The sequence below is a fragment of the Dendrobium catenatum genome, unplaced genomic scaffold (genome assembly GCF_001605985.2).
Source record: "Dendrobium catenatum unplaced genomic scaffold, ASM160598v2 fragScaff_scaffold_716, whole genome shotgun sequence".
In the NCBI taxonomy this organism is placed as follows: domain Eukaryota; kingdom Viridiplantae; phylum Streptophyta; class Magnoliopsida; order Asparagales; family Orchidaceae; genus Dendrobium; species Dendrobium catenatum.
The window spans coordinates 15,168,049-15,194,966 of NW_021319178.1; the positions used below are offsets into that span (position 1 = coordinate 15,168,049).

Sequence of the window (26,918 nt, forward strand, 5' to 3'; positions counted from 1 at the left end):
GTAATAAAATTATTGATTTAAAAAAAATTAAACAGTAGTTCGAGCCGGCTCGCGAGCTCACGAGCCGAGCTTCATCAAGCTCAAACTCGAGCTCGTTTACAAAACGAGCTCGAGCTCGACTCGTGAGCTCGATAAGCTCGGCTCGCGAGCCCATAAATGAGTCGAGCTCGAGCAGGCTCGTGAGCCGGCTCAGCTCACTTACACCCCTAGTAAGGGGTGACAACATGGCCGTAATCTTTAACTCTACCAGTCAAGAAAGATAATGCATGGGTCTTCAGGTACATGCTTTCAAATCACAGTATTTCCCCGCCTATCAAGAAAGACAGTCACGAATACATAGGACTTTACCTCATCATACCTGTTAACGGCGAATGGCGCACCATGGTGCAAAGGTCCATTTCGCGCTATTTTGAACATGGCGCAAGCTATATAAAAAATATAAAATAATAAGCATGAATATGAAATATTATTAAAAATGAAAGACAAGCTATCATAATAATAAAATACAATCATAACATATATAAGTTCGACTAAGTAACATCCAAATATCTCATAATTCAAATATTACAATCTTTTTTTAAAAGATCAAATATGAATTTAATCTACTCTTCTTGGGAATCATCATCATCATCAAATGTTAAAAAAGCTTCATTATCTTCTTCAACATTGTCTCCTACTTCATAATCCTCTTCATCACCCTCCTCATCATCATTCTCAATAGCAACATCATGCCTAATTGAAGATTCTTTCTCTTTCTCTTTATATCTTTCCCGAATATTATAGCTTTTATCATAAACACTAGTAGCTTTAGCAACACTTGTCCAAGTTAAATCTTGCTCTCCAGCAATAAAGTCATTTTCTTCATCAGACTCATCATCTAATTTTTCTGTTAGTCATTCATTTGCATCATCTATCTCAGTCAAAGAAATAGAATCAATGACATCACGATGATTGAATCTCTGAATCAGTGCTCTATTATATTTCACATAAACTAAATCCTTTAAGCGACCATGATCCAATTTGCTTCTTCGTTTGCTATGAAGCTGCAATTAAAATATTATTACATTACTATATTATGAACATATATAAAAAATCAACACATACATTGTAAAATACTTACATGTTCAAAAATACTCCAATTGCGTTCGCATCCAGATGAACTACATGTTAAACTTAGGACTTTGATAGTAAAGCTTTGTAAATTGGGAGCTCCTTGTCCATATGCCAACCACCAATCAGCTGGAAGAAATGAATTTTTTTTTCAATATTATATAACAAATCAGTCTTAATTTTTTGTAAATAATGATACCTGGAGATCGGGTAGTTCTTTGTCTTACAGCTGGAGGAATACCAAAAAGTCCTTCACCCCTAATGTATAAACTTAATTCATTACTAATTTTATCTTCTTCAGCTACATCTTGAGATAATCTTCCAATACATTGATAAAGACCATCAGCTATTTCCTTATCCTTGGCAATATCAGGGTTATTGAAGAAATATTCAGAGCTGTTGCAAAGCGAGTCTTTGCGGGTTTGACAAGTGCTCTTTGATTTGTGCACCTTCTCATTAACTCAAGTAAGCGAGGCCTAGAATATATAAAACTGTGTACTGCCACTGCTTTCTCAAAGCATCGCCTTAGCTTTTGAATTTTAAAATGTCCTCCATTAATAAATCCAAACAGTGAGCAGCACAAGGAGTCCAATAAATGTGAGGATATTTGTCCATCAATAATTTTCCTGTTATGTCATTATAATTTAAGTTAAGATGTACACAAATTCTTCATGAAATAACATAACTTTAGAATAATGGAGGACCGAGCGTGTACCTAGTTGTACCGAGCTGTACCGAGCAGTACAGAGCATGTAACTAGCGGTACCGAGCTGTACCGAGCTGTACCGAGCGGTGCCGAGCATTTATATAGCAGTACCGAGCGGTATCATGCATGTACTTAGCAATACCGAGCATGTACCGAGCGTGTACCTAGTTGTACCAAGCTGTACCGAGCTGTACCGAGTGGTACCGAGCATGTACCGAGCGGTACCGAGCATTTACATAGCGGTACCGAGCGGTATCATGCATGCACTTAACAATACCGAGTGTGTACCGAGCGTGTACCTAGTTGTACTGAGCTGGTACCTAGTTGTACCGAGCTGGTACCTAGTTGTACCGAGCTGGTACCTAGCTGTACCGAGCGGTACAGAGCAAGTAACTAGCGGTACCGAGCGGTATCCAGCATATACATAGCGGTACCGAGCATTTACTTAGCGGTACCGAGCATGTACCTAACGGTACCAAGCATACCTGTTAAGTTATAAATTCTTGTAAGAAATAGCCGTGCAAAACAACATAGCTGTGTGGAACAAATGGAGGCTGCAAATCAGAGTCAGCTGGTAAGATTTTTTATTGGAACAGACGGAGGGGGCGGATTTGGCAGAAGCACTGCTCTGCGGGACGATTCGGCGGAAATAACGACTTCAACTTCGGGACAGATTCGACTGGATTCGGCGGAAGTAGCGAATGCAGCAAATAGAAAACAAAAAACCTTCAACTTCGGGATAGATTCAGCGACCTCGACTTAGGGACTACGGGATGTGTTCGGCGGATGCAGCAAACAGAAAATCTTTCGTGAAATTAGGGCAATGAATAGTCGTTTATCTTAAAATATAGATATATTTTTAAATATAAAAAATATTCATAAGTATACGAAAATTTAAAAATAATTTGGCGCGCTATTTTGCGCAATGCGTCATGGCTCACATGTGGCGCAAATAGCGCGCGCTATTTTAAACACATGCGCCTCGCCATGAACATGGCACCGTAGGTGCGCCGTGCTCCATGGCACGCGCTATTTTGCGCCATTGACAGCTATGTACCTCATAGTATTAAAAAAAACGCACACAAGGCTCACCCGGCGCATCGAATGCATCGTTGCGTCAAACCCATCACAACCAGGATTTTTGGGATTTTAAAGTTGTGGGTTATATCTTAAAGTGCACAGTGGCAAGGATAACGAGGGCAAAATAGGGGCAATGGCGGCGCGCAAATTTTTTAGAGGGTGGAGGCTAGAGAGAGAAGTAGAGGAGAAGTTGGAGGGAGAGAGAGAGAGAGAGAGAGAGATAGAGAGAGAAGTGTAGGGAGAGAGTATAAGGGTTTTGTAGAGAAATAAAGGTGAGTTAGAGAGAGAATCAATTTTCTCTCTCGAGGTCTAGAGAGAGAAAGTGTGAGGGAATTAAGGTTTTGATGGGCTAGATACAGTGATTTCTAAGAAGTGGTTGATGTGTATAGAAGAAAAGAGTGAGATTAGGTGGAGGGAGAAAGTTAGGGTTTGGGTTTAAGGTGGAGGAAGAAGATGAAGAATGGAGGAAGAAAGCAAGAAAATGAGGAACGGAAAAAGAAAGAAGAGGAAGGAGGAGGAGATCGTGATGGTGGTCGACTGGGACAAGGGAGGTGACCGGCTAGGGCTGGTCGGCAGCAACGTCAAGCTAGGGTCAGGCTGGCAGTGGCGGCGGCCATGAGTCACATGAGCAGTAAAGACCCAGAGGAAAGGGGGTGTGTTTGCCTTGGAGTCGCGTGCGAAATGAGGGTTACAAGATATATAAATGGAATTTAGGGTTTAGGTGTTTATATATATATATATATATATATATATATAAGTTAAATAATTTTTTTACAAAATTAACAATTTGTCTATTTAATTAATGATAAATATTTATTTATAATAATCGTGCTTCGACTCGCTCGCAAAATCGTCGTTGTTCACACGATGACTCCGCCTCAATCCACAAGCGTGAAATTTTGATTTCTGCTGATCGACGACCTCAGCCAATATGGATGTCGATCTTAGTTATTATTGTTGCCCCGAATGTGTTGGCACAATTCTTTTTGAGAAAGGACGCCATTTCAACAATTTGGATGTTCAATCGACACGTGTTGGAGGGTTATGCATGACAACATGCACTTTTGCTTTCTATTTTCATCGTGCATGGCCAACATCAAGCACCAAACAACCAACCCTGAAACAATCTCAGCTCTTATGAGACCATAATACAAACATCAAGGGTTGGGTTCACGAACACCAAATTCAACTATCCTCAATCCCACCAAGCAGGAAATCCTAGCAAGCCAAAAATAAGAATATGATGCAAAGGTATCCCATTTTCCCGTCATAATTGAATCTCCCACAGTTAAGACCGATTTCCTTCAACCGAATGTCTGCATTGGCCAACCAATCTACAGCACAATTGCCTTTTTTGCTTCCTTATAGTTGCAGCTTGCCTTCCCTATAGTTACTGGTTAATGTTGGCAACCAAATCCGAAATTAGCCTCTGTGATTCTTCTAACCAAATCCCCAATCATCACTCTCTCCACCACCAATTGTTTCAAAGCTTAGGCGTCCATCACAATCAATAGTTTAGAGACGTTCTTAGCATGTAAGATATTTTCACATAACTTAGAAGGTAATAGAAAACATTACCTTGATACAGAATCAAGCACTACATGATTAAACATTTTCCATTATTAAAATAATCATATCAATACAATCACTCAAATTAAAACGTTGTACACATTTCACCCTAACAAGGAAATAACAGGCTATGAAAGAAAATTTCATAAAAGCCGATTTCCTGAAAAATTAATCCTGATCAACTAACTAATATAAAAAATGAATCAATCTTTGTTATTAACTCATCTTCAAGCAGAAAAATATACCTGAACATTTACCATTCTGAATCTCTCTTGGGGAGTTGGCTTCACTTCTCCTCTGTGTCGAGTGTTTAAGGATATGGATGGATTGTTTTGGGCTTCTTAGATGTTCAACCTCTTCAATATCAACAGCAAGAACTGTTGCTCCAAGGTCAAGAGCATATCTGGATTTCCATTAAGGGTCTTTATGAAGTATAAAAGAGCTGACATTAAAGAAGAGAAAATAAATCACAATGTCAACACCAAAAGCACCTGCTACATTTGGGCGATTTCACAAAGCACCGACTTAATCCAAAGATAATAATAGAAGCTAATGCATAAGTATCAACTAACTTTTAGAAAGAAAAAAAAAATGAGCTCTTAAAAACAAAGCCTTCACAACATATTGGTAATCATTTCAGGTTAAAAAGTCAAGAATTAGACAATGCTATAATTCACGGCATTTATCAATCAACCTTTTTCCATTTCTTCATCAAGCTTTTCTATTTCTTTATATAGTAGGGTTTGGTGTTTGAATTTCCAATCAATCATAGCCAGCAGAATAATGGTTGAATAAAAAGCCAGCAGAACTATGTAAGACAGGAAGTGATGAAACATGTTAACTGCTCAAATGGACATGAAAAAATAATGGTCCAATTCTTTACGCATGTGTTTACTTGTGGGCATATAAGCTCAAATTCTCAATAATAGTAATCTTCCAAAACAAATAATGCAATCGTTTAAGATCACCCATCATAGAAATTATAAAATACAAGACAACCATGTGTCATCAAAATTAGAAGAATCTTTTGTTTTCATGTGGCACAAAACTACAAGGCACAGAATTGTGCTGGAGCTGCTTGTGTACATTCATCTAGCCATTTTTTTGCAGAGAGTTTGTTACGAGGTTTGAAAGTAGTAAAACCAAGACCTCTTCCAATGCAAAATGTAACTTTACATGACAAAAATAAAGATCAAAAGTAAGTACTCAGAATTCTCAGCTATTAGAAAAGTATGCACACTAAGCCATACAAAGTAAAGCATAACAGCATAAAGTAAAGTTCAACATAGAACCCTGTAGGGAATTAATCAAATTCAAATCATAAAGAACAAACAAAATAGAAAGCAGAAAAACTTACACAATACACCAAGAATTTTATGCAGGCTTACCTAATTGATTGCAAGGTATTTTTGCCTTCATTGTAGAATTCATTATGGTATTAAATATGGAGTTTTTATGTCCCTAATCTCTTCAATATCAGCAAAAGACACCCCTTCCTTTAAAAGAAAAATTAGCACAACCGAAAAATATTGTAAAATCCTAAAAAACACCGATTGATAAAATAATTTTCTCCACCCCAAAACCCCAAAAGGGGTTCCCCACCCGCCTCCAACTCCCACAATGACCTTAGCATGATAGATGATCTGCGACTAAATCTGTAAAAAACATTTCTTCGTGGGGTATAAATTAAGCTCCTGAACTTAACAATCACCCATTGATACTAATTAATTATTATCTATCCACTGCAACGACAGAAACCCTGCACTTCTCTTTAAGTCCAACTTAAGTTGCACACAGCTTCAATTTCTTGATCAAAATGGCCTTCGGCAACATATCAATTGGATCCAAGCTCCTAACAATCTTCTGAAGTGTTAAAATATCATCCACCAAAGCAAACATGATGTAAAGATACTGTACTTGAATGTGTTGTCCTAGCATGATAAACTGGATTCCATGCTACATGAATAGCATTCTGATTATCATAATATGGCACGCTCTTCTCATGCTTCTGATCAAACTTTTCCAAGAACAATCGCAACCAAACCATCTCCTTGCTTTGCTCACAAAAACATACTCTAACTCAGAGAAAGCATAATCATCTTTTTAAGTTTTGAAATCCAACAAATTGTTGAGCCACCTTTTTTTTTTTTTCATTGTTGCGCCACCTAAAACACATACATACCTTATTTTTCACACAATCAATATCCCCAACCATGTGAGCACTAACATATCCCTCTAGCAACAAGCCAAACTTCCTAAAACATAAAGAAAAATTTGTAATACATCCTAAATATCCAAGAATCCACTTCACGACCACCTAATGTTATTTTCATGGGTAACTCATGTACCAACTTAAACTCTCATAGCTTGGGAAATGTTAGGTCTGGTAAACCATAACATCAGCTGCCCTTTTAAATGAAGCGCATTGATTCCCTTCTCACACATATGCACGAGCTTATAATGCCATATGCCAAATTTCCATATGCTAATATTTGCATCAGAATCGGAAACTATAATTATATTTATATAACTTAAGAGTGATGTAATACTTTCCAGTTTTGTTTCCCTGAGCAAACACCAAGGCTGCCTTTGTGGCTTTTCAACCACTACTATTAAAAATCAGATTATGACCTTCACCATTAAATTGCACAGCTAAAGCAATTTACATGCCAACTTCAGCATATGTCTAACCTTAATGATCTTCCAAACCCACCAATTTAACATTTTTAATTTAATTTTGCTAACATTAACAACGTCTAAAGGTTCAAAATCAACTTAATAAACTTTTCATGATTCCCAGCAACATAGTCTTCCAAAATTTCATGAAGTGCAACAGTATAAAAAGAAACACTTAAATCTAACACCTAAGGATAAATAAGACAATAAGCAGATAAAATTAAAGCATCATATATTTCAGTACCATCATTGGCCACATCATTATTCTTATCAACATTTTTCTTCACTGCTATATAATTCTTTGCCAAGTGGCCGGTCTTGCCACAATTCTAGCACGCCACATTACATCTGTAAATGGACTTGCTTCACCCTTTTTTTATTATCACCTGCTACCACTACCCTTACAAAAATTAGGCAAGACCTAATTCAAATCACCATGAACAAATAAAATTCAAAAAATATAAACACACGGAATACAAGAAAACTTGCATATAGGTTCACCAAATTAATGGCTAAATCATATTTTCTTCTTAAAAAACAAAAACTAGGGCAACTGAAAGTAAGTATATATATATATATATATATATATGTCAACTCAGAAATATCAGATGCCTTTCAAGAGCTATGCTGCCAAACTTCCAAGAGAGAGGCTCCCCGCCCACCATCCATCCCCATCCCCAAGATGATTATATCATGAAAGGTTTATCCGTGATTGAGTCTACATAAGGCGTTTCTTCATAGGCTATAAATTAGGCTCCTACTTAACAAATCACAATGGAGAACAAATTATAATTTTAAGATGTCGATTGCTAAAACGAGTTTTTTTTCAATACATTAAAATGAATTATGATGAATTCATTTTACCAAAAACAAATACCCGTGGTCTTTGGTTATGCAGTATCATAAAGAATAATCCACTGTACAACCCAAACTACTGGTGATGCTTGAATCTTGATTGAACTCCATAGAAAGTTTTCACTCCAAAATTACAAATTCATAAAATAAAATCAATAAGCAAAAAAATTGTTAGCCACCCCATTGCTAAATTCTTACATTCATAATATATATAAGAAAGCTAGAGCCTACAAGATGGTACTAGAAAATGTAAAATTACTTGTCCCACATTAGCAGGATACTCTCTTATCCCAAGAACACTGTTATGGTTTTCCAACGTGTACATATAGCAGCTTTCACTTGACCAAGGAAAAGTTTCACCAACAAGTTTCAAAGCCCCAGTAACTCCAGAAGTAAATAAGCATTTGTAGTCCTTCGGAGATGCATTAAAATACGTCAGAACCTGACCCAAAAAGAAAATGTTATATGAATGAAAGGAAAAAAAAACTGAAATATTATAAAGGATAACAATGGGTAGTGATTGTTAGATCACTTGCAAATCAGAAAGATCCTCACAAAGCATTTTAATACAAAATTCAGGATGAGCAAGGTTCAATTTGGCTCCAACTGATCATGATCCAAAACTCAGCCGACCATTATATATAGAACCAAAACCAAACTTAAAAAAATTAAAACCAAAAAACCTATGGTTCGGGGTGGTTAGGTCTACTGATATTTCAGATTGGTTTAGATTAGCAAGAATTAGAATAAGAAAGAGATTTCGTTGAGTTATAAACTTTATAAGCACTTTATTTTCTATTTAGATGGCTCAACAAGATAAATCATATAAATCATGTGTAGCGTTCTTTGGTTCGGCTCAATTTTATTCAATTTACCAAAACCCAAAATTTAAACCAAATCAACCCAATAGATTTATGAACAAGTACGAATGAAACCCAAACAGATCTTTTTTTTTTTTAGCTGATTTTTCCGTCTGTATAAAATAGCACATAACGATGACAGAAATGCAGAAAATAAATGAAAAGAACGCCTGAACAATAAAACAATAAATTTTGATCAGGAATGATCTCTTTATTAAAACTAAAAGGCCACAGCATTTAATCAGAAATTAAACTATACTTGATAGGCCTCCTCAACCTACTCAAACAAAGAAAAACAAAAACATAAATATCACGAAGATGAAGCAGTGCAAAGTCTAGGAAAATAGCAAAAAACTGATCAAACAAACTAAAAAAGCATAGTTTATAACTTTATATCCTCTGGCAAAAATATAATACAAATCCGACACATGCCATATCAAGCCAAGCACCTGCTATTACATTGAAAGCAACAAAGGATAATTTCATATTAAGGAGATTCCATAATATGCTTTTCTTGTTTTCCCAAATGAAATCAAATAAATATATCCATAAGGTATTTACACATGTATTAGAAACCGTATGCAAGTAACTAGAACTAAAACATGAAGAAAAAATAGATAATTCACATTTCACTGTTAAATAATTATTAATAGATTTCATTTCATCCCTTACCAATGGTGAAATTATAAAATAGCCTGCATGAGCTTTCATTGTTCCAAGTGTTGCAAGTTCCATGGTTATATTGCCAATGTTTATTGGGGATGGGGGGGGGAGGAGGATTTTAATTTTGGTGAGCTTTAATTTCGTCTACTAAAAATCAGCTCATAAATGCTTTCCCACTACTTAGTCATCTCATAATTTGGCTTTAATTAGGTTCATTCCCCTTGCCTTTGTCTCTTTGGTTTCCCCTCCTTTATCTTGTCTCTTCCCCTTCTTGTGTCTCTTTGGTTTCTTATTTGAGAATAAAAGCTGGCTGGTTGTCTTTTGGGATTTCTCCCTGGCTGCTTTACCGTGAATCCCCTGCCCCGTTTCCTGTGTTGGCTCCTCGGGTCCCTCTCTGGCTGCTTTCCCGTGGCTTGCTGGTTGGGCTTCCCGTGGCTTGCTGGCTGAGTTTCCCGTGGCTTTTTCTCTCTGTTTTCTCTGCTGATTATGTGGGCTTTTGAGGTGTCTTTTGTCCCTTCTTCTTCCCCCTTAATTCCTGTTTTCTATGCATAATTTGTGGGCTTTTTTGTGGTGTCTTTTGGCCTGTTTTCTGTGCAGATTTTGGGGGCTGTTTGTGGTGTCTTTTGGCCTTCCTCTTCCCCTTAGTTAATTAGTTTAAATAAGGTTTTATGTGGCTATTTGTCTCCCTTTTCTCTCCTATAAATATGTGGTGTTTATTGTCAAAAAAAGGTTGTTGTGTGTTGATTTTTGGAAAGAAACCTGAGAGTTTTCTTGGATAGCTTGCGAGCTATGCCACTTCTTCCTCCTTCTTAGGAAAGCTTGCGAGCTTGTCCTCCTATCCTTCGTCACGGACTTCTAACCTCCTCCTATCCACAAGTGACCACCCCACCTGTATCCTTCTTCTCAAGGCAAAGCTTCTTTAGGTGTCTTTATTGTGTCGTTTATAAGTGTCTAAGTTTGTAAGTCCTTTTGTAAGCGTCTTGTAAGTGTCAAGAGTTGTAAGTGTCGTTTTTATATTATAAAAGTGTCTTTTTGAGTATTTTGTGTATTTTTTATTATCCTAGGAAGTTAATCTTTTGCTCGCAAAAATTTGGGGCCTTTCCCAAATTTTTGCTTGCATCATTTATGATGAATGTTAACACCAATAATGCATAGACATAAGGAATGCAACAAGCAAGATATTCCTGGATACAAATGTATCCAGGCAATATGAATTATAATCTGATATCAAGAAGTTGTCTGATTGTAAAATCAGTTATATAGCTATCAAATCAACATATAAAGCATTCAAGTCAATGCTAAAAGCAACACAAATCAGTCATATAGCGGTATGCAGCAAAATGGCAACGTAATCTACTGCTTTCAAGGGATTTCAGAGTGGACTGCAAGTAATCCCTTTAGTTTTTTTCTTAAACAAGCTTAGGTCGCAGGCAGGTCTACAAAGGACACTCAATTAAGGGGTGTGGAGCTTTCCTAGAGACGGACCAAGGATGTGCAAATAGATCCACAAAAACGCAAAAAAAAAAAAAAAAAAAAAACCACCTTATCAAAGCTAAGTTACACGTTAAGAAGAAACAATTCAAATATTTGTTTACTACGCTAATCTCCTTTACGTGAATCTAAAGCCTCCTAAATGTTACAACAATGAAGTAAAATAGTAAATTCATCCGGTAGAAAGCCGATATAATGAAACTCACATTGCCTTGTTGGTTACTCACTATGGACAGAAGAAAGTTGTCATCTACTCACTGTAATTGGCCTAAGTAAGGTCAGTCGATGAGTTGGACTAGTCTGAGAAGGTTCACTCAAGTCTACCGAAGGCAGACCAGTCCAAGTCTCTCTTGATTTGGATCACCGAAATCACAGTAGGAAAAGAGTTTGAATTTAAAATTTTTTAAATTTAAATTTTGAATTTCAATTCAATTTAGAAATAAAAAAAGCAAAACGGATTGGAGACATTGGTGGAGGAATTTTGAAGGAGGATGTTTAGGAAATTCTGGAGGAAATTGTGCAAGTTATGTTGCGATGGATGTGAAATGGAGTTGCAAGCTAGATCTTAATTTAGGTTGCAGTGGCAATGATGGATAGAGTTGGTTCTCTGCCTAGTGAATGGGAAAAACAAAGGAAGATAAAGAAGTCAAAGGAGAGAAGGGCAGCGAAAAACCTCTGCTCATCTTTGCATGACTGAATCATGTTCCTCTAATACCAAAATATAATAGCGTGGGAGAAAACTCAATGAACATTGACTTCTTCAGAATAGTTGTAGTGGATGTCGCATAGATTTTAACGTGCAAAGGGTATTTAAGCATAACAAGCTGAAAAAAAAGGAGATGACAAGGCAGAAAAATATAAAGAAGACAAAGGAGAGAAGGAAGGTTAAAGATAATAAAACAACAACAAGAACATCAAGCCTTTATCCCACTACGTGGGGTTGGCTACATGAATCTTTTTTCTCCAATGTCCTGTTAAGAGTAAAATTCTCCTTTAAATCTAATAAAGAAAGGTAATTTCTAATATTATCTAACCAAGTCTTTTTAGGTTTACTTCTACCTTTTCTTAACATAGACTAAATTTAATATATCTACTCTCCTAACATGGTCATTGAAAAGCCACCATTTTACATGACCAAACCATCTAAGGCGACTCTCTAATCTTATCAGTCACTAGAGCTACTCCAACCTTTTCACAGATATGCTCGTTTCGTATCTTGTCTCTAAGAGTAAATCTACTCATCCACCTGAGCATCCTCAACTTAGCAACGCTTAACTTAATCTTATGCTTCTCTTTCAATGGCCAACATTATGCGCCATAAAGCATTGCAGGTCTCAACACCATCTAATAAAATTTTCCCTTAAGTTGGAGTGGTACTTTACTATCACACAACAAACCCGAAGCATTCCTCCACTTCAACCATCCAACTTGAATTCTACTAATAATATCCCCATCTATTTCACCATCACTCTGAACAATAGACCCAAGATATCTAAAACGAGTGCACTTATTAATGACTTGATTGCTCAAAGTCACAACCCCCCCCCCCCCCCCCCCCCCCCCCCCCCCCCGCCACTAGAGGTATTAATACTAAAATTGCACTCCATGTATTCGGTTTTAGATCTAGTCAAACGAAAACCTTTAAACTCTAAGATTGACCTCCATAATTCGAGTTTACCTTCAACTCCCTCTCTAGTCTTATCAACAAAAAGCATACATCAGGTACATCCTCTTGCAAATATCTAGTAAGAACATCCATAAAGAAAAAAGATAATGGATTAAGGTTGATCCTTGATGTAATCTAACTAAAATAAAAAAATAATTGGTCAAACCACCTTGTGTTTGAACTTTGAACACAAGTAACAGCTCCTACATACATATCCCTAATGACTTGAATATAAGCATTATTAACCCCTTTCTTTTCTAGAACTCTCCATAGCACTTCTCTTGGAACTTATCAAATGATTTCTCAAAATCAATAAATCAAATGATTTTTCAAAATCAATAAATATCATATGTAGATCCTCCTTATTCTCTCTACACTTCTCTATCAACTCTCTCAATAAATGAATTGCTTCCATAGTAGACCTATCCAGCATGAATCCAAATTAATTTTGAGAAACATTAGTATCATGTCGTAACCTATGCTCCATAACTCTCTCTCAAAGTTTTAAAGTATGAAACATCAACTTAATTCCTCTATAATTCGCTCAATCTTGTGCTTCACCTTTATTCTTAAAAATAAGAATCAACACACTCATTTGGCATCTTTTTAGTCTTCAAAATAATATTCAAAATTTTAGTAAGCCAAGAAATTCCTTCATCTCCTAAGCATTTCCACACATCTATTGGAATATCATCAAGTCCAATAGTTTCCACTTTCCACACTTCATTTTCTTTAAAGTCTATCTAACTTCAGTTTTACTAATACGCCGATAAAAATAAATATCTCTATTTTTATTTAGAGTGCTAAGTTCAATAAAGTCAAACATATTCTCACAATCTTCATAGAAAAGCTTAGTAAAATATCTCATCCACCTTTGCTGAATATCATCTTCTAAGAAAACACTTTTCATCTTCATCCTTAATGCACTTCACTTGAACTAAATCATTAATACTCCTCTTTGTCTGGCTGATTTATACATATATCTTTCACTCACTTTAGAATCTAATCTATTATATAAATCATTAAAAGCTTAAAACTTTGCATCGCATATTGTTAAAGAGAATAAAAATAAAAAATTAAAAAAAAAGGAGAGTGAGAAGACAGAAAACCAAAAAAAGTGTGAAATGAGAGAAAAAAACAAGAAAAGATGATCAAAGAGGAAGATGGGAAGAGATTTGGAAATTGAGGGACAGTCGCCGATAACAAAAGTATTTCAATCATTTCATTACTCATAAATTAAGCCTAAGGTTCCATTTATCAAAAAAATGTTCAAGCAATTATACAAATCTTATTGCTCAAATGAACCCTTAAATAATTTGAAGAAAAGAAAATAAGTATTCCTTAAATACAGGGGCGGAGCCAGAAATTTTTTTATGTGGGGGCACAAATTATCAATATTGAAAAGAACCCTCAACCATTTTCATCTCACATGTACTTGAAATCTTTCCTTTTTTTTTCAATTTCAAAATCTTTTTATGTCGAAGTTATTACCACTTGCTTGGTTCCTATTTCTGATCTATAAAGATAAAAAATAAGCAATAAGCTGAAGCTTTGATGGGACTATATTCTAACCATGTTTTGTAATTATTAAACCCTATGTAATTTATTTCCAATTTGTATTTGTGGGAATTCGTAATCTCGAGGCTGACAAGGACCTCTTAATAAGTATGTTCTTCTCATTATATCCTATCATTATGATGATAATTAAAAAAGAAATTCTTAATCCAAGGTTAACCAATAAATCATCAAAATTTTCTACAGGAAGATATTTGAACTTTGTATTAGTATCAACACAATTAATATTTTTCTCAACAACTTGAGCCTTTCTTTTGAAATATTTTTTCCATATCTATGACAAAAAAATATGATGATATATTATTAAATAAGAGAACAAACATATTTGAACAACATAACAAAATATTTTTACTGAATATAATGTAATTTATATGCAAATATTTTACATTAAATCAAAAATTGCGATCATCCTCTTGACAATATACCAAATTTTAATTTATTAAACATTCTTATCTAAAATTTCTTTCAAAGAGATTGGAATTTACATAAATACAATGCACTCATTCGAGAATGGTCAAACAAATTAAAAAATGAATTCATATAAAATTTAAAATTTACTAGAGTGAACAAAAATAAATAAAAACTATATGGAAAAAAATTATTTAAAATTAAACAAAATTGTACTACTTAGTTTTAAAAAAAATTAATTTAACAATTTTTTTATTTAAGATAGAACTAATTTATTTGGCGAAAAGAAAACAATATAAAAATACAAATAATAGAGAGAGCAAAATCTGTTTTTTAAAATTCTTTTTGGCACATACCAGCTAGATGGATGCTAGACAGCTAGAGAGAGATGACCTTTCACACACACCGAAAGTATTAGAGAGAACAAAATAATTTTTTAATATGGTTTTCATAAACAGCTACGGAGAGAGAGAGGGAGCTACTCACAGTTAAAACATATGGGTGCGGATGAGAGAACGCCGATGCGAAAATTTGATCGGAGACGAGGACGACCACGGTAACGTCAAGATGAGGAGAGACGATTTTTTCTTCTTCTTTTTTTTTGTGCATTGGCGGAAACTATTAGACTTTTAATCTATGTTTATATATAAATATTTTTTTATCAAAAATAAAACAAAAAAAATCATTTGGCCAGTGGGGGCACATGCCCCCAGTGCCCCCACTGTGCCTCCGCCGCTGCTTAAATACATCAAACTAATAAAAGTATAAAACAATAAATGATAATCAATAGCCTTGCCAGGTGCGCATATAAGTTTTAATGAAATAATCATTATCACTAAGGCTATCAGACGGAAGCTTGTTGTTAGAAATGATTCCAACCTCCTTGGCAGCTCCCTATATTACATGAAATTCTCCTTATAATCTAAATTCAAGTAATTATCAACCAAAAACAAAATCGTATAGTAGTCACAGGATGAATTTGAATAGATTATTCTTTAAGGTTCACAAAACAACTAGTCTAAAGTTAATTAGTTGCTTTAATAGACATAAGTTGCTCGGGTACATAATCAAACTTAAATTCAAATTTAACCTCAAGCCTCAGTTTAGATTTATGTGCAGTGCAAAGCAACATCCTCCATCAGATGGTTTTCTGAACCTGCTGCTTCCTCATCAAAAGGAGATTCATGCCTTCCACATATTCAATAGGATCAATCTCTTGTGAGAGAGGATTCCAACTTAGTAGCATCAGAACAAAGCAATAATAGCTAATCATCACAAACAAAATAATTATTAATGAATGTAATTTAAAAGAGATTTCGCTCATGCTAAGTAGAGCAATGTGGAGTGTATGTATATGTGTATAGATATATGGTTGAGCTTCACCTTGAATGGCATCTCTCCTCATTTGAACATCTCAAACAGTTAAGAAGCTAGCACCTTAATAATCATAAAATGCATGTACGCTTACGGATGGTTTTGGCTTGATAGGGCAATGACTAGACTGTGGGCTCCGAAAATTCATGCTCCAGCCTCTCTGCACCATCTTTTGTGGACGGGGAAAGTTTTAATGGATTTAGGTTCTGGGAAAAAAATTTAGAAGGTACATTTGGGTTTTACATAAGATATTACCAAGAGATTTCGCCCTCATTTTGCGAGGACTTTATGATCTGAGTTCTGGTTTCTCATAGAAGCAAGCCCTTACAGTTAATTACCCCTCCCAATAACGAGAGAGAACTTTCAATTAAGGCTAGTCGTGAGATAGACACTGATTACCCAACGTATAATAGCAACGATTTTAGGGTTTGAATTTGGTTTTGAATTTTGAAATTTATGATTTGAAATTTATCACTATATACTTAAAATAGGTGATTGGGGGAATGAATGCGAGCCTGATCAAGATCCCATGGTTCTGTCGTCCCAGGCCGTCATGGTCCCTGGTCTACTTAGTCAAAGAAGGTAGTCAACCCAACCTGATAGAAGGATCCTTCTCAGCAGTCATGGGTTATTTCGTCCAAATGTACCTTGCATATATGGGGTGGTGTTTGTCTAAGGGGATACATTTGAGTCCACCTTAACTAACAAAAGGGCTTTGTGCCTATCGAGTACATCCTATAATTCATTACTCAATGACATGAAGGGAACATACAGGTTTTGGCATGACTATAATATAGTGGTGTCATTTTGCAACAAAATCACCCGATCAAATTGCATATGTCATGTCCTTACTGGAGAGAAATTATTTAAGAATAACTCTTAGTGATGCATCTAACACGTCATTCGCTCTTTATGAGCTGAAGTTAATTTCAAATTTATCACCCTCGACAAACGGTTGTGAGAGGCGGATGGATTTAAATTTTAAGTTTTTAGTTATTAGATTTTGAAGTTTTTATAAGCTTTGAGAATTGACCCCTCCGGTTGAAATTTACTGTCAGCACGGCCATTATCGAGGTGACGTAAAAATCATTTGAAAATATTTGTATTTTGTAAAAATTTAGAGGCATTTGAAAGTGTAGAGTCCCCTCAGATTAAGATAAATATTCAATACAGCCATCATCGAGGTAAGATGAAAGTCAAGTTAAATCTTTGTGATTTGGCGTTCATTTGTTAATTCAAGTCATGTCAACTCTGGTCCTTTCAATGAGGAGAATGAAATTTGAAAATTTGAGCGGCGCGGCATTCTCCGACCTTGAATTTAAGAGTTCAAAGCAACGGTCGGAGCACATGCAGCTGTTTAGTTTGAAAACAAAATTTTATATTATTGAGCATTTAATAGGACACAATAGAGAAAAATGATTCATGTAACCGACCCCACGTAGTGGGATAAAGTCTTTATGTTAATGTTGATGTTGATGATGAGCATTTAACCCCCGCGCAGCATTATCAGACATTAATGTTTGCAAATTTAGCACGTCCATCGGAGCACATGCAGGGTGTTTTTTATTATTGTAATATACTTTAGTATTATGTTTGAATTTAAAATTTGTTTAATGGTGTGTAAGATTTGCTTGTGTGAACATTATCAATGCTGCTATCTACCACCAAAGTTATATTCCTAGCTGAATGTAAGAGTCTTTTGTTTCTATCATTACAACATAAGTTGCTTATATCATATGATCTTGTAATTATGCTCTAACAACTTGATTCAATAGTACTTTCCACATTTCCTTCACCTTATGCGGACCTATTTATCTTAAGATGACAATTGCTAGCAGGATCTGCTAATTTACTAATAAAAAAAGTTGTAGACATAGAAGATGGAATCTTCTTATCAACAATAATAGCACTCTGGAACGTCAATTTCTCACTCTTGATCAATGACAACTACAACTTCTCTCCAGCATTGAACCTTCTTCAAATCAATAGAAGTCTCTTTATATGTATTGATGTATGCATTTCTTGAGGGAAGGTACTCATTATCAAATATCCCTTTGAAGTTGAAATATACAATAGATTGGTTTGAATTAAAAATTCAATATTATATACAATATCATCTGTCAGGACTTTTCATCAAGGATATATCTATAAATTATAATTCCATAAGTGTTCTAATCAAGTTTTTCAACAAATGAGTTTAGTATATGGTTTGCTTATGTAATTACTATCATTTATGATTTGAGAGTAGCTTGATTTGCATGCACCATATGTCAAGTCAATTTCAAATTGAATCAGATCATTTTTACCATATTTCAAATTAATTGAAATTTGTGAAATTTTTTTTTTTAATTAATTATGAAATGATAGTTATCTTTTATATTTTTTTATCATTTAAAAATGACATAATTTTGTTTGAAATTAAGTCCTGGTCGGGCCTAAGATCGACAGTGCATTCCTGGTCGGGCCTGAGATCGACAATGCAGATATTCAAATCAAGTACATGTTGCTCATAAATAATTTTATTTAGTTTTAAATTTATAAAAAATTCTCAAAAATCTGGTAGCCTTCAACACCCACTCGCCGCAAAGGGAGGATCTAAGATCGACGATGTGAGGGCTTCAATTTGTGCATTCCTGGTCGTACTTAAGATCGACAACGCATGTCTTCAAATCAAAAGTGTACCTATCATTTAAGCAAGCAATCAAGAAAGAATCTATACTTTTTTATTTTAGTACTGTCAACGTGAAGGATCGATTAGATCAGAACAGATTGTAGTTGTAGAAGATTGGATCGGGTCTAGCGTGCGACTGAATTGCTAGCATTGGCTGTGGCAAGGTACAGTGAGATATAGATTGAGTACATGCGTGTGAACGACAGAGTGGTGGAATCTGGATGCAGGTCGCAGAAGCGGGCCCGGTTCGCGTGTGTGGCAGAGAGGGAAGATGGGATTGGATGGAGCGGGCTAGAGAGGGGTCGGGCACGGCTACTATGTGCGGCACAAAGACGTTGAGAGGGAAAGGGCCAGTTGGTTGCGGCTGATCGGCGGGTGCAGAGGAAGATATGGAAGCTGGGATTCGGCTTCCTTACGTGCAAGAGAGTGAATCGAGAGAGTGGGAGTTCGGGCGGTTCCTTTGGACTTCTGTGTGAGTTCAAATGAATGGGAAGGAGCAATTCCTTCGTACGATATAAAGGAAACGAGAGATGGTTTCATTTGAGCAAATAGTCATGTCTCTTGGGAGCGAATGGTTGTGTGAGTGGGACTGACTGCATATGGGAGAGAGAGTTAAACGGTCTAGGAGCTCATGCGGGTTTGGTCATGCATGTGAGTTGGGGTCGGATGATAGTTAGAGTTCAACATAGACATCAAAAGGAAAATAACAATGAGAATTTTCATCTATTAAAGTTCCAACTCATACTTTAAATGTCAGTTGTGATATTTGAGGTCGTGCATTCTTCTGAAGTATTGGTTTACTTTCTAAGGGATTAAAGAGCATTTTATACACGATTTAAAGAAGTTAACAAAGAACAATAGTCATTTATGTGCCTCTTAGGTAATGCATAACTGTTATTCATGAGTAAATGCTGATTGATCACAAGTTGGAGAAATTTTCACATTCCTTTTCATAAATATCATATTAAAGTGAGCATGTCATAAATTCCAAACAATAGAAATTCAAACAAAATCAGGTAAAAGGCTCAAATCTACCTGCTGACGTGCTTCACTTATGACATCAGATGTTGCCTGGCTGGAATCACTCTGGCTATCTGCATTGGCACAAATAAACATACAAACATACTTTACTCACTAAAACCAAGACATAAACAAAATACTAAGCAACTTGGAAATGATATATAAAGTTAAGCTATGGTCAAAACTTGAGAGTTTCATAAGCAATCATTACATTAAGGAAACAATCAAGAACCCCAAACAATCCAATCCCAATCCACCCCCACCCCCTCTCTTCCCAAACCCACCTCTCTCTCTCTCTTTCCACCACACCCCCAAATATCATCTAAAAGCCTAAACATTAAATAAATAAAAAACAACAAGTCCCAATACCATAATCCTAGCCTAATAAAACTCGAAACCCTAAATATACCCCTAAGCCATGAGACTGAAAAAAGTCTAAAAGGAATGAAGGCACATGGATCTCCCTCCATCTACCTGGCAGTTTTACTTACAATAAAATTGCCCAAATTTCATATTGTTTGATTAGAAATTTTTGGAACATAATAGCTTTCCAGAGATATTTGATTGTATGCAACTGATATTAATCTAATTAGTGAGACATCTCCAGAAATAAGTGAAAATTAGAACAACAAAATAAACTCTTTAGAAGATATAGAGCATAGAATTAATAAAATGATGATTTAGTATATAATATACAACATTAATGATTGTGATATTAATAATCACCAAACAATATTACCATAAGATAAAATGATACCTAAGTGTAATCATTTTAAGTATCATGGATCAATAATACGAAAGAATTGTAACATGGACAACAATTATAACTTTTAGAGTTAAAACTAATAGGTTGAAATTAAGAAGTATCTCGAGAGTATCATGTGGTAAGAGGATATCATAAAAACTTAAAAGTAAATTTTATAAAATTATAATCAATTGGACAATGCCATATGATTACAAGTAGTGCATGATAAAAATATTCAAAATTAAGTTGAGCATGATGGAAATAAGAAAGCTAAGATGGATGTATGGCGAAAATATAAATAATAAACTAAGAAATTAATATATTAAAGGAACAATTAGAATTACATCTACTAAAATTTTAGTAAATAAAAATATACTTAGTTTGAACATGCACAACAAATGATATAAAGCAACTAATTAAATGAGTAGATAAAATAAGTGTTGATAGATTAGAAAGTTCAAGGGATAGACTTAAGGTAATATAAATATATAAGTTTTTCAAAGTGATATAGAGTTTGATTATTTTGGTGCATTAGGTGTGTAGAGTAAAAAATATACATGTTTCGATTTTTTTTAATTTAATTAAAAATAAAACAAACATGTGGGTTTTAATAACCCAAAAGTCTAATTTTGACAAATTTGGAATTCATCGAATTCTAAATACAGGGAACCCACAGCTCGGGCCTCATCATCCATGCATGTCATGCTCAAACTTATCTCACCATCCCCAAACTCATCGATGGCGGCTCGACCTTGTCATTGTTGGCCCAATCCCGCATGATCTCATTGTTCCCAACCTCAACATCATTGGCCCCAACCCCACATGACCTCATCGTCTTCAATCTCGATATCACTATTCTAGACACAACGCAGTCTTGCCATCCACAATTTCACTATACCCTACCTTGCCATGATCGAATTGTCATCGCACAGCCCCAACCTCATCGTCCCCCCACAACCCTATCCCTAAGCCAGCAACCTGTCATCATCCCAACCATCTATGTCATCATCGAGGCCACAATCTCTGCCTTAGAGTAATGTATTTCATTTTCAGCCAACCAACACAAAAAATTAATTTCATGATTTATTTTGCAAGCAAACATCAAAACTTAAAAAATAAAAATACAATGTATTTAAATTACTCTAAATTTGAAATACATATATATTTGAAATGCTTGGAAACAAACAATCACTTATGATGAATCATGAATAGATTAAACACTTCATGCAGTACATAATAAAAAAATAATGAAAATTGAGGATTCATAAAATCTACCGAAAATAAATAAGAAAATGATTGTGCCAAGTATAGTCTACCAATCAATATAAAATTATAGTCCCAAAATTGTTATAAAAAGAGAGAAAGTGAATGAAGAATCTTTTTTTTCTCTCTCTCTAAAATTCCTTCCAAACTCTTCAACATATGACACCAACAACCCTTTTTTTCTTAATTACAGTAGTGAATTATATCTCTCCCAATTAATTTATTCAACATATTCACTCTCCTTGTAATATTAATATGCACAGTAAATAATCCCCCCTCCACCACCCCCAGCTCTTTCTTTTTATCTTCATTTATCAAAAAACTCCTCAAATTATTCCTCTTCTTAAAAACTATTCAACCCCCACTCCATAACTACCCCTCACAACTCAAATCATTCTCATGAAATTACTTTTTCAATTCATAGCTTCACATAAATTAGCCTTAAATAAGTACGACCACCCATAGCTACTATAAACATCCTATTAAGAGTCAAATCTCACATTCAACATAGAATAATACAATACCAAGCTTCATTCCTCAAAGTATGTAAACATTTTAAATTTTTAAAGACACCAAGTTAAATTCAACATGAATGTTTTTATAAAATCCTGCAATCATAATACTTTTTGCATGATTCCTTGCCTTTGAATGAAATTTCAAAAGTTTTTTTGGATTTTTTATAGCTTATTTCATAAGTTTTGTGTTTTGTCCCACTTCATGGGTCAATGACAAACTCAATATGACATGCCCAACTCTGAATGCCAATAACCCAAAAAGGCACGAATTTAGCATAAGCAGGGTTGTCATTGTCCAATACGACTGCCACATCATCATCATCATACGGTAGCCTTCCAAGTGTCCCACCAAGTGACATGGCATGTTAAGTTAATTATATGTGATAACCCATATTTGAACCATATTAGCAAGGTAGCCACGTGCAAATCAAGAAACAAAAAATGTCCTAATCCAATTTGACCATCTCAATTCTTCAATAAAATTAAAAAAATTGCATATCACCCCCAAAGGATATTTTGTAATTATAAAAAAAAATCACAAAAAGAGGCTTAAATTATTGAAAAAAAAAATGTAGTAAATCTTAAAAATTTCTAGAAAATTTACAAATTTGATCATCTTCCTTGCCAAGAAGAAAAACTTAAATTCAATTTTTCAATTACTTCAAAAAAATAAAATATTTTTAATAAATTATGAAATTTCCCCCAAAATTTTATAAAAATCATAGAGGTATTTAAAAATTTTAAAAGAGAATGGAAAAAACTTTGGGCTTGAATCAAGTTGTTTGACAACTAGGCTTTCAGGACATTTTAATCCTATTGAGTTATCTCAAAAAGCGTGCCAATTCACATAAATGTGTCCTGTTACCAGCCTTCTTGGTTAGTGTTGAGAACTCTAGCAGAATAATATTGTTCTACTTGAGGTTTTCAACTCTTCAAAAAATTTACTAAAGCATAAAAAGTTACAAGATTCGATAACAGTGACAAGACAACAAGCATTGTGTGGATTACTAAGGATGGTCTACACTTTATCCAAAAAGAAACTAAGGCATCAACCCTAACTTTCATGCTACGGGTTAACACAAAATCAACTTTTGCTTCCTTAAGGGGTGAATGCAATCAAATATAACTTCCAACCAGAGGGCTACTATGCAACATGAATGAGTCTGCATCCCATGCGGTTGAATGAAACCCAAATTGTTTGTTATCTCGAGGAGTAATATGTAAACAAATACTCCAAATAAAAGCTTAAGCACCAATTCACCCTAAAAAAAGTTGATCTCAAACCAAACAAATATATCCTCCACTCATACAGGTAACAAACTTTCGTATTAATCAATTCACTCCAACCCTAGACCTTAGGTATTGCCTTGAATAAGGTAACCCATCATTGCTAATAAGATGACCAACATTCAAAGCTCATGCTCACTTACTCAAAGCTAAGAAGTTATAACAAACAAATAACTTCGGTCCAATGAATACCATCATATTCATGGCTCGTGACTCTTTAAACTTAGGTCTATTGGGTAAATCCTAGGCAATGGAACCAAAGGATAATAGGTTTTACCATTCATACTCATACATATGCCCCATGCATAAAACACCATAACATAACAAAAATATTTGAGAGTGATCATTATAGAGGTAGTGTTTTTAAAGCTGAAACCAAATAATTTATTTAATATAGAGCTCTCTTGATAAAGATAGTATTAATTATGGTAGCTTATGCAATTAGAAAGTCACAATGCTTAAATTTAAACCTTATTACCCATATCAGAGGAAGTTTAGTTATAATAATATTATGTCTTTTGGGAATGTATCTTAAGTTTAATCATCAAGAACACCATTGAGAGCTTTCCTCTAGGAGCTCACAAAAACTTCTTCAAACAATGAAATCAGTGCACAATATATCTGTTTAACGTTCCTTGAAGAATGATTTTTTTACAAGAATATTGTAAGAACACCTCAAAAAAAAAAAAAAACATGAATCATAGAAACATATTGTAGATGTTAGTGGAAACTAGAATATGCACATGTATGGTAAATAAAATTATGAAATGCTTTCCTGAAAATTACACATATTTGGCATCATTGATTAAGCTTTATTTCAATAATTTTCTTTTTGTGTGCAGTTTGTTATTTAAGGAACAAAGATTGAAGAATACGCGGGTTTCCATAGACTTTTGTTGATAAGTCTCTGAAAATGGCTTCCAACTGGGCCTCCGAGTAGAGAGTTGCTCCAGCGTGATCCAAATAAGCGAGCCCTAAAAAAAATCCTTAAGTAAGAACACTGGAATACAATGGAGACAGCAACGGGAATTGCAGGACGATACGGTAAAAGTACGACGTAAAGAGAATGAATAACCTTCCAATCTCTTGAATTCAGTAGACCTCATCTCGTCGATGTTCTTAAGAGCGTTAGGGTAACCGTAATCGTCCCCAAAACGCCTCAAGAAGTCTTCTTTAGCTCCTTCCATCTATCAAAGGTTAACAGAAACCAAAGAACAGAGATTTTCACCACTTGCAATGCAATCCCTAGAGTGTGGCACTTAATCAGCGCATCTCCTAAAGAACTACCAAGCTTTTATATCCGCGACCAATTGGGATTGTCGAATGGAACAAAACTACTTCCACTTCGCCAAAGTCGTCGGAGAATTCTCAAATTGACGGATGTGGCATTGCCGCGGGACAATATTGGCCGTCTTCGTAGTTCCCGGTCCTCCGGTGCACCGAGCACTGTCGAATACCAAGCATCCCTATCCGAATGCCAGCTAAGCAAGAATTAGTTGTAATTTGTCACATTCAATATTCCAACCATGCGATTCGGCTATAAAAAAAATTATTTATTTATATAAAATATTATTTTTATTATATCATATAATAATATAATATAATTAAAATTAAGATGAAAGAATCAAACTCTACTAATTGCTCAATAAAATAATCAATTCTTCACATTTTTTGTGGGTAAAATGAGGATTCTTTATATATTTTGATTAACCTTTGAAAATGTACACTAGCCTATGATCCTAACATGGTCAAGGAGAACTTGATTAAATCATTACAAGCATGATTGCTCTCAATTTCATCATAATTGAGCTAATTAGCCTTAGTGTATTATAAAAATCTAGTTATATATTTTACCCTTATGTGGGTTATTTTGTCCCTAGATAGGCTGCTTAATATGCTTCAAAAGTTGATATTTAAAAGTACTATTATAAGTCTCTTATTATTTTTGGTATATCATAAAAAGATTGGACGAGTTTTGATAACCTTCTGATGTGCAATAACTTATTTAATAAAAAATCTAATTTATTTTGTAAAGGTGCTAATAATCCTACAAAGAAAGAGTATAATTATATGTGGGCTTGCCCCTTAAGAGTTATAAGGAAGATATGGCAAATGAATGCATTAAAGGTTTATTGAATATATAAGATGATTCTACAATGGTCAATATGCTCATAAGGATCAAAAGTCTCATTATATGAATCAAATATAGGCAACTTAAATTCAACCGAAATAGAATATTGAATAATTAAACTGATACATCATCAAAAAATTATATTGACCGGGCATGAATCTCAAGGAAAATCAATTTGGAAACTTCCAAAATTAAATTTGGGATCATTTGAACTCCAATTTCAACAAACTTACAGTCAAACTGAATATCTCGAGAATATGAACCCAGCGACGCTAAATTCGACTCAATCCGAGCCCAAATGGGTCCAAATCAAGGACCTGAAGCATTATTGGATGGATCAAACCAAAATTTGGTTTGTCAAACGGTTTCCAAATATGACATGATATAGTCGAATCTAACGGCTCGACGAGACGAATCCAACAAGCCCAAGATCATTGAATTTTGATATCACTAAGACATTCAAATCCCCAGTAAACGATCCACGATCAAGGGATTCAACATCAGCTGTTCATCCAAACTACTCCCCATTTACCCTTGATCTTCCTCATATTTATAGGCTATGATACTCTAGAAAATTTATAGATATACCCATCATTCCTCTTAAAAAGTGGTCCCAAAGAAGATAGCAAGAGAGCGATCTTTCCCCTTAGCTCCTCCTCGACCACCTGTCGCCCATAGTTCTGCCAGACCACCACCTAATGGCGGAGTTCTACCGGATCAACACCTAACAGCCGGAGTTTTTCCAAACCACCACCTGACGCCCGGAGTGTCACGACCCGACCCGACTGGGAAGGATCCCGCCCGCACCGGGCCACGACCAGCTTAACGAACAAACAGACCAGGATCTGGCTTTGGAATTTGCTTCGGAACTGATTCTTCCAAATATTTCAACTCAAAACAGACTCACAGAGCTACTATGTAACATCAAATGCAGCGGAACAAATCATCTATATTTTTCTTTTCCTCAAAACAATCATCTACAAATACAGTACATGGCTGACAGAAAGAACAAAGGAGAAAAGCCATGACTGTACAAAAATCAAAAAAAGTGCAAAATACCTATAACTGATCTGACTCTGAACTCTAGTCCAAGACCTCCTTCCCTTTCCCAGAACCTAAAAATCACGCAGAAAAATAAGGGTGAGCTCAACAGCTCAGCAAAGCAACAAACCTCCAATCAAAACTTCCAGAATCCAAAACCAAACACTTCAAACCAAATCCGTACATAAACCAGAACAGAATCAAACATATAT

General features: G+C 35.1%; 1 protein-coding gene across 1 annotated transcript in view; it reads right to left on the reverse strand.

Annotated features, from left to right (window-relative positions):
* Positions 1-25,045, reverse strand: part of LOC110109869 (molybdenum cofactor sulfurase) — a gene marked incomplete at its 3' end in the record, with an annotated part of 42,704 nt that extends 17,659 nt beyond the window's left edge. The window contains 5 exon segments of the mRNA XM_020841078.2: positions 4,711-4,868; positions 8,278-8,438; positions 19,740-19,798; positions 24,410-24,508; positions 24,610-25,045. Coding sequence (XP_020696737.2) covers positions 4,711-4,868; positions 8,278-8,438; positions 19,740-19,798; positions 24,410-24,508; positions 24,610-24,721 — 589 coding nt within the window.
* Between the last annotated feature and the right edge of the window lie 1,873 nt (positions 25,046-26,918).